Genomic DNA, 16,564 nt, shown 5'->3' with positions numbered 1-16,564 from the left:
TTACTTTAGGTCATACATTTTTAGAAACATTTAATTTATCTTGTGTGAAGGGCTGTATGTTACAACTGTAGAATTGACTGAAGCTTTGGGCAAAAGTTGGCACTAAACTTTAGGTGGAAAGTAGTCTATGCAGCAAGAATAGGAATACGCTATACAGCAGACGCAAAATAGAATTCCACACTCGTGGCATCCCAAGGGCAGTATGGGTAAGATCGTCTGTCTCTCCAGATACTTGTATAGTCTCATTATTGCAGCAATTAGACGAAAGTGCCCCAAGGGGGAGATGGAGGAAAAGGTTAGTGTGGTTAGAAAATCTGCAGTTACATAAAAAGCAGATGTGTCTTCATAAACACAGGTGTGTTCACAAGTATAATGGCATGCCCACAGTCTACTAGTCATTGCAATCAAGGACAGACAAAACAGAGTAAAGAGAAAGCACTGACCGGACTCTGTCGGAGGTGAAGATGTCCTGATGGTAAAAATCTGGCCTAGGTCATCTTCCTCTTCTGGAAGTCCTTTCTGGAGCCTCTGAAGTTTGCGCAGACTCTCACTGCGCTGATGTTTCATAGAACGGACATGTTGGATTAAATTCAGTTTTGCCTTCGTGGAGTAAGAGCATAGCACGCAGTGATAGTAGGATGACTCGCCCTCTACTCCACTCTCATGCTGCTGTAAGTGCTGTGAGAAACAGGAAAAAAACAAAGCTAATGAATGTCTGTAGTTAAAACACACACACACTAAAAGGGTCTATTCACACAGTGCTAAAAATTGCAATGGTCTTGTTGCAATTTAAAAGAAAAAAAACAATTACATTTCATACTGTGGTAAAAAAAACAGCAATTTGACTGCATTATGTGAATGAACCCAAATAAATACTGTATATGCCAATTTTAAGCAAGTACACAGCATCATGCAATATATATTCAGCCATTTTTTGATATATTGTGAAAACCAGTGTGGCCACCATGACAAGTCCCACAATAAGTGTCACCTAAATGTTCGTAGAGTCCTGAACTAAGAAGATGCACGACTATAAATAGGCATCTTTTCCACTGAATCGCCTGGTAAAACTATGTGAGAATTCTACTAGGACAATCTATACTGGTTGTCACCGAAACAAATATAACCAAAGAAATCAATGAGCAAGGTTTTTAAAAAGAACAAACTAAATCCTTTATCCCATATCTAGTGTAGGGACTAAGGGGTTGTTAGGTGAAACAGGGATTTTATCTATGCTACTTAAAAGGCCTGTGTCATGCTCCACCCCCTCTGGCCCAGCATTAGCCATAACACAGTGTATACTGTCATGTCTGGAGTGTTTCTTCAACAACTGGAAAAATAACAAAAAGTGTAAGACTCCAGGCCTACAAAAGGCTCACAAGAGGGAGGACAGTATGATATCTCTCCAGTAGGCTGCACAATGCAAGAGGCAGAAGCTGCAGAGAACCCAGACACTGTCTATTTAAAGGCTCATCACTTAAAAAGCAGCTGTTAAACCAAAAATATATGCACCCTGAAAGGAAGAGGATCTGTCCCTGCCAGATTTAAAGGCAGCCATCAGCGCATGTGTCAGCGCATTGATTGCTAGAAAGCTTGTGGGGCCTTTTTTCCCAAACAATGGGAAACTTCTAACATCTGGTTCTTCACGCATGGAAAGCAAAATATTGATCAGGTTTAGCTGAAGCACCACTTTAAAACAGAACAGACAGAAGTACATTCTGATGGAAGGCAGAGAATACCCAAGGGATGAGAGACAGAAGCGCACACAGTTTTGTATATACCGTCAGGACCGAAAACAGCAAGCACCATCGTCGCACTGAATGCTTTAGAATGACCAATACTGTAGAGAACAAGACTGTACCCCCACCATGCCCAACAAGTCAAGTGGAGTAAAGGTTCACAGTATACAATATACACACACTCACCACCACCACTACCCCCTCCCAAAAGCACAGAGGCCTCTTTCTCAGCTTCTTTCAGATCTCCACAACCTCAGGTCATAAATCACATAGTCTTCAGCTGGAGAATCCATCTCTTTAATGAAAAAGTTATGTGAAAGCAGCTGTCCTCCCAGTCCTGTTCCAAATAGTCCATAAAAGTCTACGGCTGGTTACATCCTCAGCGGTCTACCACCTGCAGACAAGCCTGGAATTTCCTGGTGAAGTGGGGAGGGCTATGGCCCTGCACATCATTCATTTTCCTCTCAAGCAAAAGCTCATATTTCCACGTGACACCTCCCTGTCCATCTGAATAGCACACGTTAAAATTGGTGTGTAGGTTGACTGCAAAACACATCAAGCAAGACCTGGTCATCTTGAGATTGTACACTCATCTGTGTAATGATTTCAATGATACTGGATAGTCTCTGATAAATACCTAAGAAATCACCACTATTTTATTATGATTCCATATAGCAGATGTTACGTCAAGATTAATGATTACACAGCATAGTGTCCAACCTCAGGGCGTATTCACAGGGGACTGTTATGTATTGTTTTTATGTGCGCATCCCAACTTTTTTTGTGCAAATCATGGTAGTAACACATGCTTTCTATTGCAAGCAGTTCATGGCCAATCTGCAAAAACAGGATACAACTGCCCTATGTTAATATACCCAAAGGTTCTGTTTGTACTGTGAAACTACAACTCCTGGCATGGCTGATCTTCAGGTTAGCAGCAGCAAGACATCTGCAAATTTCATCAACCTGCCAGCCAATGCTCGCTGGGTTCTTGTAGTCCTATTTGTTGCAGACATAAGTAAGCTGTCCAGGGACCTTATGGACGTATTACATGGCACGATAGTAAAGGCCCTATTCCACCAACAGATCTGACGACAGATTATCTGCCAAAGATTTGAAGCCAAACCCAGGAGTGGATTTGAAAAGAGGAGAAACCCAGTCTTTCCTTTAAGACCTGTTCTCTGATTATAGTCTGTTCCTGGGTTTGGCTTCAAATCTTTGGTAGATAATCTGTCGTCAGATCTGTTGGTGGAATAGGGCCTTAAGGGGAAAGTGAATGCAGACCTGTCAGTTCGGCACCCGCTTCCCCCTCATTTCCCACTCGCTACCTGTGCTATTAAGGCCCTATTTCACAGAACAATTATCGGCATGTTGAAAGACAAAAGACTTATATAGCAGGCAGCAGCAGACCGCCACTATATCCTATGGGCTGCCCGGACGATCAGCGAGCGGGGAACGAGGAGCAAACTAGCGCTAATAGCGCTCGTTTGCTCCTCAGAGTCGGGCCATGGAATATTAGTTCAATATTGCACAACTGCAGCATAAAGTAATTTTTCTTTATCTCTTATATTAATATCCAGCAAAATATGTGGACATGACTCATGACATTCCAATAAGAAGCGGGAAAAAAAAAAAAAAGAATTAGCATAACTTTATCAATCTACAAGTCTGCAAGTTCTAACATGAATTAACTAAAATAAATATTACAACCACTGATTTAAAAGAACACAGCTACATTGTCTGGAAACCTGAACATGTCTTTGTTATACAAAAGCTACACTGCTTTTGATCCCTCCCTTCTTCCCCCATGGGCCAGTGTGGACAGGTGATAGACATCTCTAACGTAGATCCGGTCCATCCACATATTACATGGCCAGATATTTTCATAATTTTTTCCCCTATAGTAGTAGTTGCAAGGAACATTAGTCTTCACTAGAGATGAGCAAACCTTAAGCATGCCCAGGTCCATTTGAACCAAAACTCTTTGCATTTGATTAACAGTGCCTGAAGTTGGATTCAGTCCTAGGGAGTCCTGGGAATGGCTGCATCCATGCTTCATCAAATGCAAACAGTTTGGGTTTGGACGAAACGGAGAGTGTTGAAGGTTCAGTCATATCTAGTCTTCACCCAGTTTCCCAATACACACATTGGTGGTAAGCAAAGCTACCACTAGGCCTTGGATAAGGTATTTACAGGTAGGTTTGATGATATGTCAAGATATGGCGGTAAAGACAAGAACCATATGCTTTGAATCGCTTTCTTCAGAAAAGTATGGTTTATATTTTCTACATATCTTTAACCTAAAGTCCCATAAGCCTACCAGATGTCTAGGTATTCAGACAAATGAAATATTAGCATCTTCGTGCGTATTTAGTATTTTAAGTCTGTGCCAAGTTCTGTTCTGTAGTTAGCTGCAATTGTTTGCAATTATTTGTGAGTTCACTATACCAGTAAAATGTAAAGGCAAGAGTGGACCCTAGAATGTAACTGTTGTACATGCATGGGAACAGTACATAAACAAAACCCTTTCATAAACTTCATAGTAAAAACAAATCGCAGATATGACAGAGAACAAAGTTTAATAGCTCAACAACATTCTGGCTCCATGGAACATAGTTTAAATAACAGGAAATTATTTTCATCAATGGCAAATGTTTTTTTAAATACAAATTCACTCAATGTAGAGGAAAAATTATGGAATCACCTTAGAATGTGTATTTCTAAAAGATATAGCGGCACAAATCTACTAAATACATGAAAACAAAGTTGGGCTGTGGTTACACAGCAGTTATTTGGGAAAACTACATTTTATTTCAATCACCACCACTGCAGTTTTTGAGCCAAAACAAAGAGTGGATTCAAAAGGAGAGAGAATTATAAAGGACCTATTATACTACACTTTTCTGCTGGATCCACTGCTGGCTTTGGCTCAACAACTGCAATGTTAGTTAAAAAAAAAAAAAAAAAAACTGCTGTGTGTGATGGCCGTCTTACAGTGGACTATAGAGAAGTGATCATGGTGTGTGGGGAATTGGATAAAATTGATTCAGGTATGATTCGCCAATCTGCATCGAACAAAAAGTTGATGCTAGAACTTTTGTCTACTGTTATTCTAAACAGGTATTTCTATCTAAACATTTATGACATTTGCCATAGAAGTCCAATAGCTATAGGTCCCACTTTTGGAGAGGTAGCCAAAAAGCCAAAAACCTCTGCTGATAGTGGTTGGAAAGCCAAACGTAACAGAGGCATCTGTTCCGCATGTCCCATCAACCTTAATGGGAGTTTAGCCGCTTTAGCCTCCCCAACCTCCTACAGTGTCTATAAGTAGGTCAGAGATAGCAATCATTACCTCACACGTGGACATAGAAATGTACATTTTTCTAATTCCATTGATAGAAAATACGTTTGGTGGCAAAGTAATTTTTCTACATGATAATGCATTTTGCCACAGAGTAAAAAGTAGAGATTAGCAGCGCAACTCGAGTCTATTGTTCAGCATTTGAATACTAGCTGAAGTTGTTGAATGCAGCCCTAAGGCTGCCTGGAAAATCCAACTTCTTTAGCTACCGGTATTCAAATGTTGAACGATGGACTCGAATTGGCTAGTCTCTAATGACCAGCAAGCAGTCCTGGCTGCAAAGTAATGGCAGAATTTAAAACACAAACACACTGATCCAAGACAAGGCTTCATCTCATAAAGATGATCTTTCACTGCTCTTTAAGAAAGTTAGAACCAGCTTCATGTAGAATATTGTTCATCATTAAAATAGCAGATGTTAGCTCAAGATTAATGATTACACAGCATAGTGTCCAACCTCAGGGCTTGTTCACAGGGGACTGTTATGTTTGTTTTTTATGTGCGCATCCCAACTTTTTTTTGTGCAAATCATGGTAGTAACACGTGCTTTCTATTGCAAGCAGTTCTTGGCCAATCTGCAAAAACAGGATACAACTGTTCTATGTTAATATACCCAAAGGTTCTGTTTGTACTGTGAAACTACAACTCCTGGTATGGCTGATCTTCAGGTTAGCAGCAGCAAGACATCTGCAAATTTCACCAACCTGCCAGCCAATGCACGCTGGGTTCTTGCAGTCCTACCTATTGCAGACATATGTAAGCTGTCCAGTCTTAAGAACGTATTACATAGCAAGTTAGTAAGTGGAAAGTGAATGCAGACCTGTCAGTACAGCACTCGCTTCCCCCTCATTCCCACTCGTGGCCAGTGCTGTTACAGACAGTGAGGGGCTGCCCGGACGATCCTTAGATTGTCCGGGCTGCCCATTGAAGTCAGTGGCTGTCTGCTGCCGCCGCTCCTATTGCTCTGAGCAGTGCGCAGCAGACGCTCACTGACATGAACATGATTTTTTAACATGTTTAATAACCACAATCAGCAGACATTGTGCATGCTGGCTAATTGTGGTGCTATTACACCAAACGATTATCGGATGGAAATGGCCGGTAATTGGTCTCCAAAAAATTCAGATGCCATAAAAGCAAAGGAGGAGCCAGATTTATAAAGTTGCCTAAAACTCACTTTGTCTCTTTTCTGCATGAACCAATTAAAGCTTAAGATAATAAACCTGAGCGGTCATTGGTTACTGGTGCATGGTGCAAGTTTCAGACAACTTGATAAAACCAGGCTGAGGGATTTTTTTTTAAGAAGCCAGAATATTCAACTATTAAATGTTGGCTCAAGTTATACATGTGATTTGAGTATTTGCTATGCAGTAAAAAGGCTGAATGATCATCATGTATTGGGATTCCAACATTTTTGGCCCAGGGGTGTCTAACAGGAATTAGAGTGCATATTATTGCTGGAGAGAGAATGAATGGAAATAAAGGTTCACCCCTTCACAGTCATAATTTCCCCCTTAATAGGCTTGGCTTACCATTATTGGTGGGCATGAGCAAACTATGCCTCTCACTTCTAGCAACATTCTCTCTTTTACATTCTGAGTGCCCCCCATTGGTGGCATCTGTCAACTCAACGCCTGTCTAGAAAGAAATGGCACTGGCAGTAAGTGCTATCTGATATGTTAAAAACAAAAGCAAGGATGCATTTAATATTCACAGTGATGCCTAGGCCTAGACACCAGGAGATCTTTATAACAGCTGGACACAAAGGTTTGCTGTAATTGTAAGTACTCGTACTCTGCTGGGTTACTAGTGTATAAATAACAGTGTGTGAAACACCAAAGGATTTGCTATCCAGAGATCTGGACTAGAATGTGGCTTACAATGGCATTATGGCTGAACAGATTTAAAGGCGCTCTCCGGTTAATAAAAGCTTTCTAATATACATTATGTTTCCATTCTCCATTTAAAAGATCTATGTTTTACTGTCTGTGAATAAAATTTCTCACTTACATCCAGAGGCCCTGTCCTTATACTGCTCACAGCTGGAAGTCTGCTACAGTGTATGCAAACTCAGCAATCATTTGTAAACTAAACAACCCAGATTCCAAGCTGATACATTGCACCATACTATCAGGATATGGAAAAGGTTTTTGCTGCCATGATCCATACAGATAAAGACCTTTACAACAAAATAAAAAATAAAGATATAAAGTCTTTGAACTGGCCATTTCCATCACCATATCCTTTTAGGAAAGGAGTGGCTTCTTGGCCCTTGATCTTGAGGACTCCCCTCCAGAATAAATTTTGGACCTAGGGTGAAGGTCCATACCCAAAGACTCAAAGATGACTAAGGACAAATCTTACTTGTAAAAGGTCTACAATAGGCTTAGTGGAAAATATCTAATGGGTCCCTCAAGCTTTAAAGCGGAGCTAAAACCAAATGTGACTTACAAAATGCAGCCAAAAATACAGCCAAATAAATAACCTCTCCGCCGAAACACAGCAAGCCAAGCAGTCATTATTGACAAAAAGGGCTTCCAGGAGATTAAGTAGGTTTCAGCTGTAATCCCACCGCAGAGGATCTCTAACAAGTAACCACAGGTCAGCCAGGCCACCACTGTGTAATAAAGACAATGCTGAGGAACAGTCTATTCCTCAGAGTCCAATAAGCTACAGAGAGCACTACCACCCATCACATCCTGCAGTCATTTTTGTGGAATTTATCTGCTATTATGCATAAGACATAATACATGACTCCATGCTCTATGTAACAAAGCACAGCACACCAATCAGCCATTACATTAAAACCACTAAAAGGTCAGGCAAGTAAGGGTCCTTTGACATGCACAGAAAAATCACTTAATCACTCGTTTAGCGAACAAGTGATTATTTTTTCTTTTAAACGATAGGCATTTAGACAAGCTGATAAATCACTGTTAAAAGTTGTTTATGCGATCATAAGAACAATTAATGATTTTGAGGTCAGCTCAAAAGATGCGATAAACGACATAAGCAAATTTTCGCTTGCAAGTTTATCGTTGCCATGTTTAGACCAGAAGTAAAAGGCTCTTAACGGCGATTATCTCAGGGTAGTGGCCCCTGTCAAGGGTGGAATTTACAGTTTTAGGCACCAGGTGAAGCGGATGTATACTGTGTCAGTCCCTTTAATGACCTGAATGCAGTCCGCATATTACTACATTCAGACCACTTTCGGCACATATTGGTTATTTAGGTGGATCCAATAGCGTGGTCTGCTTTGCTATACAGTCCAACAAAATATATGTATACGTGCAGGAAGTGGCCTAAACATGGCCACTTGCTTGCTACATTTGGACAATTAAATTAAATTTGCATGCTGCCGGGCACCACAGCATGTCAGCATCCCTTTTTAGCCAAAGTATACCTAGGATGCACTGTATTACCATTATGTGAACCCAGCCTAATAAGCTGCACTGAAATGGGAAGTCCAAGAAACAGTATGTCTAAAAAGTTCTCAAAAAATAGTTACTCCAAGTGACAACTTACATTCTCAACCTGTGGTACATGCTTTTCAAGGGGTACATGACATGGCTCTAAAGGGTATTTGCATTTATCTCAACCTGTGATTTTAATAGTTGCGGCACAATGTATAAAAGCCTGGAGGTACTTTAATATATTCATGTAGGGGACCCTTGGTTTGAGAAGCACTGTTCGTGAAGGTTATTGTGTCAAGGCAGGGTCAAGGCGTTCAAAGTAATGGTATCAAAGATGGCTGCCAAGATGTTACTTCAAAAGCTATCCTAAGTTGTGTCACGTATCTACCTTAAATTACAACATCAAGTCCTGGTCACCAGTTACTGCTCACTCAAGAACAGATGACATTTTTTCCAGCCACCTTATGAGATGCTGTACTGACACTAGACAACTTCATGAAACTTCGGATGAACCCATGATCCAAACTCCAAACAGGTCTAGACAAACTGTGCCATAGGCCAGGATTTCAGTGATAAGAACACATGACTGTCCAAGGTTGATAAGGTTCCCCTAACGTTACTGCTGTGTGGTTCCAAAAACTGAGGTCCCGTTTTTTGTCAAAGGACTACAATGCCTACAATGTCCTATGTGGAAGTATTGCAGCTAATGCTGATCTCATCACTGTCAAAGATTGAATGATAAGCTTATACTGAACTTTATAAAAATATTCAAGTACTGTATTGCTGAGACATTCAACTAAGGAATAGGCTAAGAAGCTATTCATGGCTATGTGTCTCTATGCTTGGGACATTTATTCAGCAACAAGATAAGCACTTAGCACATATATCAGAACCAGGTCACCAAGCCACAGACCTGGGAACCTGCGGTTCACATTGTGACAATGGTCAATGAGATTATTATTCAGATTAAAACCAAAAGGACAAATGGTCAATCAGACGCATCTGAGTCTTAATTTTTTTAGTCTCATTAAAAGCCAATATATTTTGACTTTCAGATTAAGAGTCTCCAAGCCTACTGCACGGTAAATCAAGCAGATCATAGAGCCAGCAAAGTCTGTGGCACTTTAACTTTAAATAATGCAATAATTATTGGATTTCCTTTTTATAACTGAAGTGCTGGAATGTAAACAATGGATATGTAATTGCAGGAAGGGGAATCAATACGGCCAATCGTTTTCAGCCATGTTAATTGTAAATACAATTGCTCCAAGATGTCAGCTTGTTCTTCTCGCTCCCAGAATCACCCTAACGGATGACAGAGTCCAACTTTCCCATTACGGCTGCTCGTTCCTTTAAGAGGTTCTCAATCAGGTCTGATCAATCTGTCAAGATAATGCATGGATTAAGTAAGACTCCTTCAAACACAGCTTCCCAATCAATAGCCAGAACTGACTTAATGAGGAGGGGCCGAAACCCACAGGGAACCTGCACCAGTAGCTGCCTGAGCATGTCTTTGGACTCCTCGTACAGGCTGATAAACAGACCATCTCTTAATGAGCTTGCAGTTTATGCATGCTTCACTAAGCATTAAGCCTCTCCCCTCCCGGGACAGAAAACAAAATAGATTAACACAAAACAATACGGTCCCAAATTAGCTCCATCTTGGATTGCCTTCTTCTCACGTTAATTGTGCTTGGAAGTGAGGATAACATTTATCAATGCCGTGCCAGGTTTCATCCCCTGAGTAAGTGTCTCTCTGTTCTCACTGGTGGGTCTTGCACGCTTTGGAAATTAAGCCTACAACTGCCCTTAGAGAGATTTATTGCCTCTGATAAAATAGATGTCGCCTAAAGCAACTATTATATCATGAGATAGAGCAGGAAATCGCTATGCAAGCCATCTTTTTGCAGGTGACTGTTTTCCTTAGCAGATGCCAAAAGTTCTTAGCATCAAGGTGCAGGTTGAGGCCTAGTCGGAGTCTAAGACCTCTGTGTGAGGACCGCAAGTAGGGATGTAATCAGCACAGATTGGAATGGGGATAAAAGGATGGCTTTCAAAACAAAAGCAATAGGCCTGTGTTGTCTTAGCTAGTGGTGAACTGACCCCCTCCCCCCCTTTTAATCCAAACATCGGACATACACAGGCAAAAAAAAAAAAAAAAACCCTAAGTGAGAGCAGGCAAGAAATGAAAGTGCAACCTTATACAGACATCTGCTACCTCTGCCACCGATTCTGGGAGATTAATTTCCAAGAAGCTTGGATGCACAGAAAGCCTGTAGTGTGAGGGGAGGAGGGTACGAGAGGATGAGGCTGGGGTCACAGCCTTCTCCTTGTCTCTATTGTGTTAGCTTTGATGCATGCTGTTTTCAGGCCTCATAATGCTGAGCCAGGGCCTTGTCCTTAGGAAGCGGCGAAGAGGCCTGCATGTTTCCTAGCAACCTCCTGACAGCCAGCTGGCAATATCCCAGCTGGGGTGAAAGAGAAATAGGTGATACTTATGGACAGATAAATAAACAGGAGGCCAAGTCACTGGAGGAAATGGGGCGGGAGTCTTAGACCTCCACACCCAGGATAAAGTTAAAGAGAAAAATTACACACACACACACAAAATACGGTTTGATCTATTCTCACATCTAAAGTGACCCTGCACTGGTTGGACTGCCTGACTTATTCCTATGACTGACAGCCTGCAGGCCTGGACAGGTCCATGACAACAAAAGTGGCTCAAATACATCAGAAAAGGGAGAGGCTCAATTTACCTACCATAATATTGACCCATTATGTGCCGGGAGGAAAGTCACTTTTTAGTGTTGCTTATAAGTCTTCATGTAAAAGTAAAGTTACTTTTAGGTTATAAACCCACACACCGTATATGCAGCGTATTTACTGCTGCGATACGCAGCAAACTCGCAGCAAAATCGCATCAAAATCGCAGCAGATTAGATCTAAATAACTGAACACAGCATCAAATCTGTACCAACAAATCTGCTGCGTATTTGTTGCATATCTGCTGCATATACGGTGTGTGGGTTTATACCCTTACAGTGATTCATATTCCCAACACTTGGGGGGAAAAAAACCGAACAAAACAACAACATGAAGCTGTATCACTGTGTACAGTCAGTATGGCATGTGCAAAATTAAGACAGTATATGTGCCAGTAGGGAAAAAGGGTTATGGGGAATATATTACTTACTGCATTCTATGTATTACTATATTTTTGCCTATTTGTGTTTTTATTTTAAGGTTGCGTGTGTAATACATTATTTATCTGTATATATTATTATTATTATATATATTATTATTATTATATTATGTAATATATTTTACACACACACACTTAAAATTGAAAATAAAGATATTTATTTATTTGTTACTGCCATGGAAGAAGAGGCATGCTTTGTTGGTCAAGTAAAAACATTCCAGTAAATCTGGATGAATGTTAATTAATAAAAGTTCGTTAACTGGCACAAAAAAAACCATAGTATTCAGTTTGCACACTCCAATGATAGCTCTGCATAAAGCGTTCGCCAGCCATCCTGTATTAAAAAAAAAAAAAAAAAAAAAAAAAAAGCACAGTTGTTGATATCCAGCTTGACACGTAAGGCTTTGCAAATCTGCAAAAATCCGCTCTTGCTCTTTTCTCTCGGCAAATGGGAACAGGAGGCATGTACGAGTGGGAACTAATAAAATCACACCCAAGTTTCCCCGTCTAATTTATCATAAACAGACACGAGCAAAGCAGCTTTGTGCAGGATTAGAAGCTTCATTCTGCAGCGCTGCTGAGGGATGATTACACAGAGGCCAAAAATCTGCATTGTCTCTTTAAGATGGAAGTCGGTGCAGCAAAAGAGACAGACGGAGAGAGGAAGAATGAGAGAACCATTGCCTGCGCTCTCCCCCACCAAAAAGCCTGAGGCCTCTTGTGTGTATACTAACCACAAGCCTTTGAGTGCCTCATGTATTTACAAACTGAGGCATGTTCAAATCAAAGGGGATACCACATGACATAATTCACATTAAAATGTCAGCAGGCTGACAATTTATAGAGCCAATCTGCGGAAGGTGAGGAGCAGTAAAGCCTGGGTAATTGTTTAATGCCTACTTAAACCAACGGTGGCTTTGCCTTGGGGAAAAGCATCACGTGCTGCTGTGAGCTGTCAGCCAACATGTGCCAGGGGGACTGGAGTTGTGCCAGTCCAGAGATAACAGCTTTCACTTGTAGCTGAGCCGGCCCCATTATATGGTGAGAGCCGACACTCCACCTTCCCCACTAGACAAACAGAAGCTCCCCATATGGTTGCAAGCTGCCAGTTCGAGCGCCTGCATTTTGTTAGTTTTATGCAGCCTATCTGTCAGAACAGTCCCCAAAGGCCTGAGCCTTGTCATTCCCCAGTCTATTGGATATGACAAACATGAAGGAACATTGCCAGGAGAAGAAACACTGAGCAGACACAGCTCTCTGAACACAGTGCTAAAATGGTTAAGGTTTTTTGGCCATGGAACACAGAACAGACAATAGTAAGCTTCTGAAAGTCCTGGCCCTGACCACTAAATCCAGTACTGGTAGTAGCCATTTCAATCTGTGGAATGTGGCACGTTGAGACTCCGCGAGGTCTGCATACGTTCAGCGACACCTCCTCCTCCCCTCCTCTACCTCATTAACTGAAACACATTAAAACAAGTGTGCTTTGGGACCAGAAAATGAGACTGTTAAACTAGGCTCCTCTAATCCTCATCAACTGTGGGAAATGAGGCTGCATCAATTATGCTGAATCAACAGATCAACAGTTGCGCTGCCACCACTTCCACTATGAGAAACGGGCTTACACCAGTCTTTCATTGCTGCTGGAGGCGACTCAAAATCCTGCCATGCAGAGGCCCTAAGCTAAGGAGGTAAGTGACCCAGTGGTCATAATCCAATCAATGTGGTTAGATCTACAAAGTATTGTCATTTACATGCAACACAGCCCACTCTCTTAGGGAGGAATAAAAGTGTGGCTTGCAACCTGGAAATAACTGATACAGCAACAGAAGTTCTTTCAAAGCGCCACCAAAGGGGGTCAAAGGGCAGTCTAGTGTCTGAGCAGTCATGGTGTACTTGTCAACTTACAGACATAGGCATAATGATACTGGGTGCTGTGGTTGTGGTAACTAGAGTTCTAGAGCCTGAGGGGAGCAATTTGCTCCCTCTTTCCAATGTAAGGGGGCCAATACCACAAACCAAGCATTATAGTTGGGGGCCCAGTTACAGATCTTGCACTGGGCCCCGCATCTTCACGTTATGTCACTGTATTTATGAAAACTGTTCTACAGACATTTTGGGTATAGGGTTGAAGAACCACAGTTAGCTGTAAGTCGGCACATTAATGTAATAACAGGCACAATTCTATATATGGTGGCAGTGAACAACCTATTTGGTAAAAAAAATATATTTAACCTGAAATAACATACAGTAAGTCGCAGACTGCTATGTAAGACTGTAGATCAAGAATCTGCCATTATGAAAATCAACATAAAATGTCCAAACACAAGCAGCAGTACATTCATACAATCAGACTGGCACAGGGAGTCAATGCAATGTAATCCAAAACAAAATAATTAGTCTCATTTATACAAAACGACACACATAGGGGGTCACCCATGTACAGACATGTGCCCACAATAGCTCACAAGCCCCTGTATTTTCATTTCTGCACACTGAATTAATTGCCCATGTCACTGAACACTGGTGTGCCAGTACCTCCTTACCCTGCTTGTGTTCTAGTCACACATAGGCTGAACTTCAGCAATTCTTTAGTTAAAAACTGGAACAGTGTTTGTCTTGGTAGCTATACACCATGAAGATATGTATATTGTATGCAGAGTCCAGAACCCATCAAAGAAATGGAACAGCTTCTCTATCTACCTATCCTATACTGCACAGCTCCCACTTTGCAGCCCATATAATGGCTACTTCCACTAGTTCAGCCTTAATAGGATAAATTCTGTAACCTAAAGTAAAGAAGTCCCAAAGGTTACCTTATTTCAGGGAAATTAATTTTCTTCAACTAAGCAACACTGCAGCTGGATGAAGCTATTTGTTCAAGTTGGCCTATCTAACAAGATCTTTCGAAAAAATAAGGTTTATAACTCAAATAATTTTATGGCACCAACATAATCTGTAGCACTGTGCAACCCTTGTAATAAATTATCTTTATTTCTACAGTAATGAAATCACAACTAGAAATGTGTCCACAGGATATATCATTATAAACAAACACCAACCAAACACTGCATTAACTTGAACACTAAATGTTCCAGTAAAGAAAAGATCCCCCATTCCTGTTCGAGAAATAAGAAAACAATTCACATTCTGAAGTCATTAAAGGGTGAAATGCTGTCAAAAGATTGTACAGGGATAAAAGCCAACGTATTCAATATTCACATTTGACCAAAACCAGATTGCTACTTCTTTTCTAACTCGAAAGTCTTTCCAGGCAAGGCCTCTTGGACATGGGCCCCCACTGAGAGGAAGGCCACTTCTTTGCACCACTGGATGCTCACAGTTTTTCTTTGCACACCCTTCTGGCATTTGGAGGGATTTCTGTATCTGGCAGTGTAGAGGTTGATTACATGCAGTTAACTCTGCTCTAACCTGATTATAGATGTGCCAGCCTAATGGATTACATTTGCAAGAGGAAACATAACATGCAATCAATCTCAATCCACCTCAGATGTGAACTCTTGGTCTGAAGACCACTCTCGTCCATGGTCTCTTCTCCCTCACAGGAGTGTGGTCAGAGAGTCGGGGGAGAGAGGGAGAAGCTGCACTATGACATTCCCATTAAATAGAGTGTAAGGGAAATGTTCGTTTGCAGAGAAAATGCAACGTGTGTGGATGGAAGGTAGGTGGAATAAGCCTGACGAGATTTATGGGGAACTGTACCTGACCGTTCATACTAAAGCCATTATGGAATGATTAGAGAGGAGGGTGAGGCTTTAAGTCCAGTGAAAATCAATAGAAACGTCTGGAGGAATTCTATGGGGTGAGCAAAAGGCTATTTACGGGATTTTCACTGCCTCTATTCTTACAGCACACAGTTGCTAGAAAATCAGAGCCAATGTTAATCAGAGAACTGGGTCATAGTAGGACAAATGCACATCAGATTTCATGTGATGCATTTTGATCTATCATACATGATGCATTTACTAAACAAATCCTTTTTTTTTTGTATTTTACCTTATACAGCTTGAGGCTGGCCTCATGTCTGGCATTCACAGTGTGCAGACGGAGCTTGTCCAGGCTGTTGGTATAATAGTCACAAGCATTGCACTTGAGATGCACTGGATTCCCAATGGCAACACATTTTAACCTCCATTCATTGGCTTTGCCCCCTTCTTTGATATGAGCCACAAGTTGGTACTTCTGAATATGTTTGTCAGTTTTACAATGCAGCTGAAAGTTGGCCTTCAGCTGTGTATTGTATCGACATAAATTACACTGGTAACAATCTCCCACCACAGACTTCCATTCTTCCTCAGGCAGACTGCGTTCCGCTCCCATATGGAGGCCAAGCATGTCCAGGTTATCCGTAGTGAAGCGGTTACACACTGCACACTGGAAAAGTTTCAGTGAAGGGTCATTGGTTTGTGTGAAACTTTCACCCAAGTTCATGAGTTCTTCTGACACCAGCTGTCCACCTCCAAGCCGCATGTCCAACGGGATTTCACCACCTACTGGAAGTAAAAAAAAAAATGAAAACTCATAACTCTCTAAAATATTTCAAATTTTAGGTATGAATAGATCACATCTTCTCATATGCACCAATCATCCATAACCTTCAATAGAATTAATTTTGTCTTGTCTTTTGGAATGCCAAAATAGCCCTGGGCAGTCAAAACGTGGATGCTGAAAGACCTCTGAAAGTTTCCAGAATTAACTTTTCAGTAATTTGTGGCACAGCAACTTTTCTGTGGAACTGGGTCAATGAGTAGTGGGTGCCCATGTCACCGGTCAACATTAAAAAACAGACTGTTCACTTGCTGCCTAGGGCCACGCTCCCACATTT

The 16,564-nt window shown here is 41.2% G+C and overlaps 1 protein-coding gene across 3 annotated transcripts in view; it reads right to left on the bottom strand.

The window, feature by feature from the left end:
- ZFHX3 (zinc finger homeobox 3) overlaps positions 1–16,564 on the bottom strand; it is a 73,617-nt gene that overhangs the window by 26,409 nt on the left and 30,644 nt on the right. For 2 of the 3 annotated variants that reach the window (XM_069966121.1, XM_069966122.1), the window contains exons 3-4: positions 15,736–16,232; positions 444–678 (exon numbers count right to left, since the gene is read on the bottom strand). In XM_069966121.1, coding sequence (XP_069822222.1) covers positions 444–678; positions 15,736–16,232 — 732 coding nt within the window. The remainder of the gene's footprint in view (positions 1–443; positions 679–15,735; positions 16,233–16,564) is intronic. The other variant, XM_069966123.1, reaches the window with a different exon arrangement.

The sequence above is a fragment of the Dendropsophus ebraccatus genome, chromosome 4, assembly GCF_027789765.1.
Source record: "Dendropsophus ebraccatus isolate aDenEbr1 chromosome 4, aDenEbr1.pat, whole genome shotgun sequence".
Lineage (NCBI taxonomy): Eukaryota > Metazoa > Chordata > Amphibia > Anura > Hylidae > Dendropsophus > Dendropsophus ebraccatus.
The sequence above is the reverse complement of the archived record's forward strand: the minus strand, read 5'-3'. Positions and strand labels throughout refer to the sequence as shown.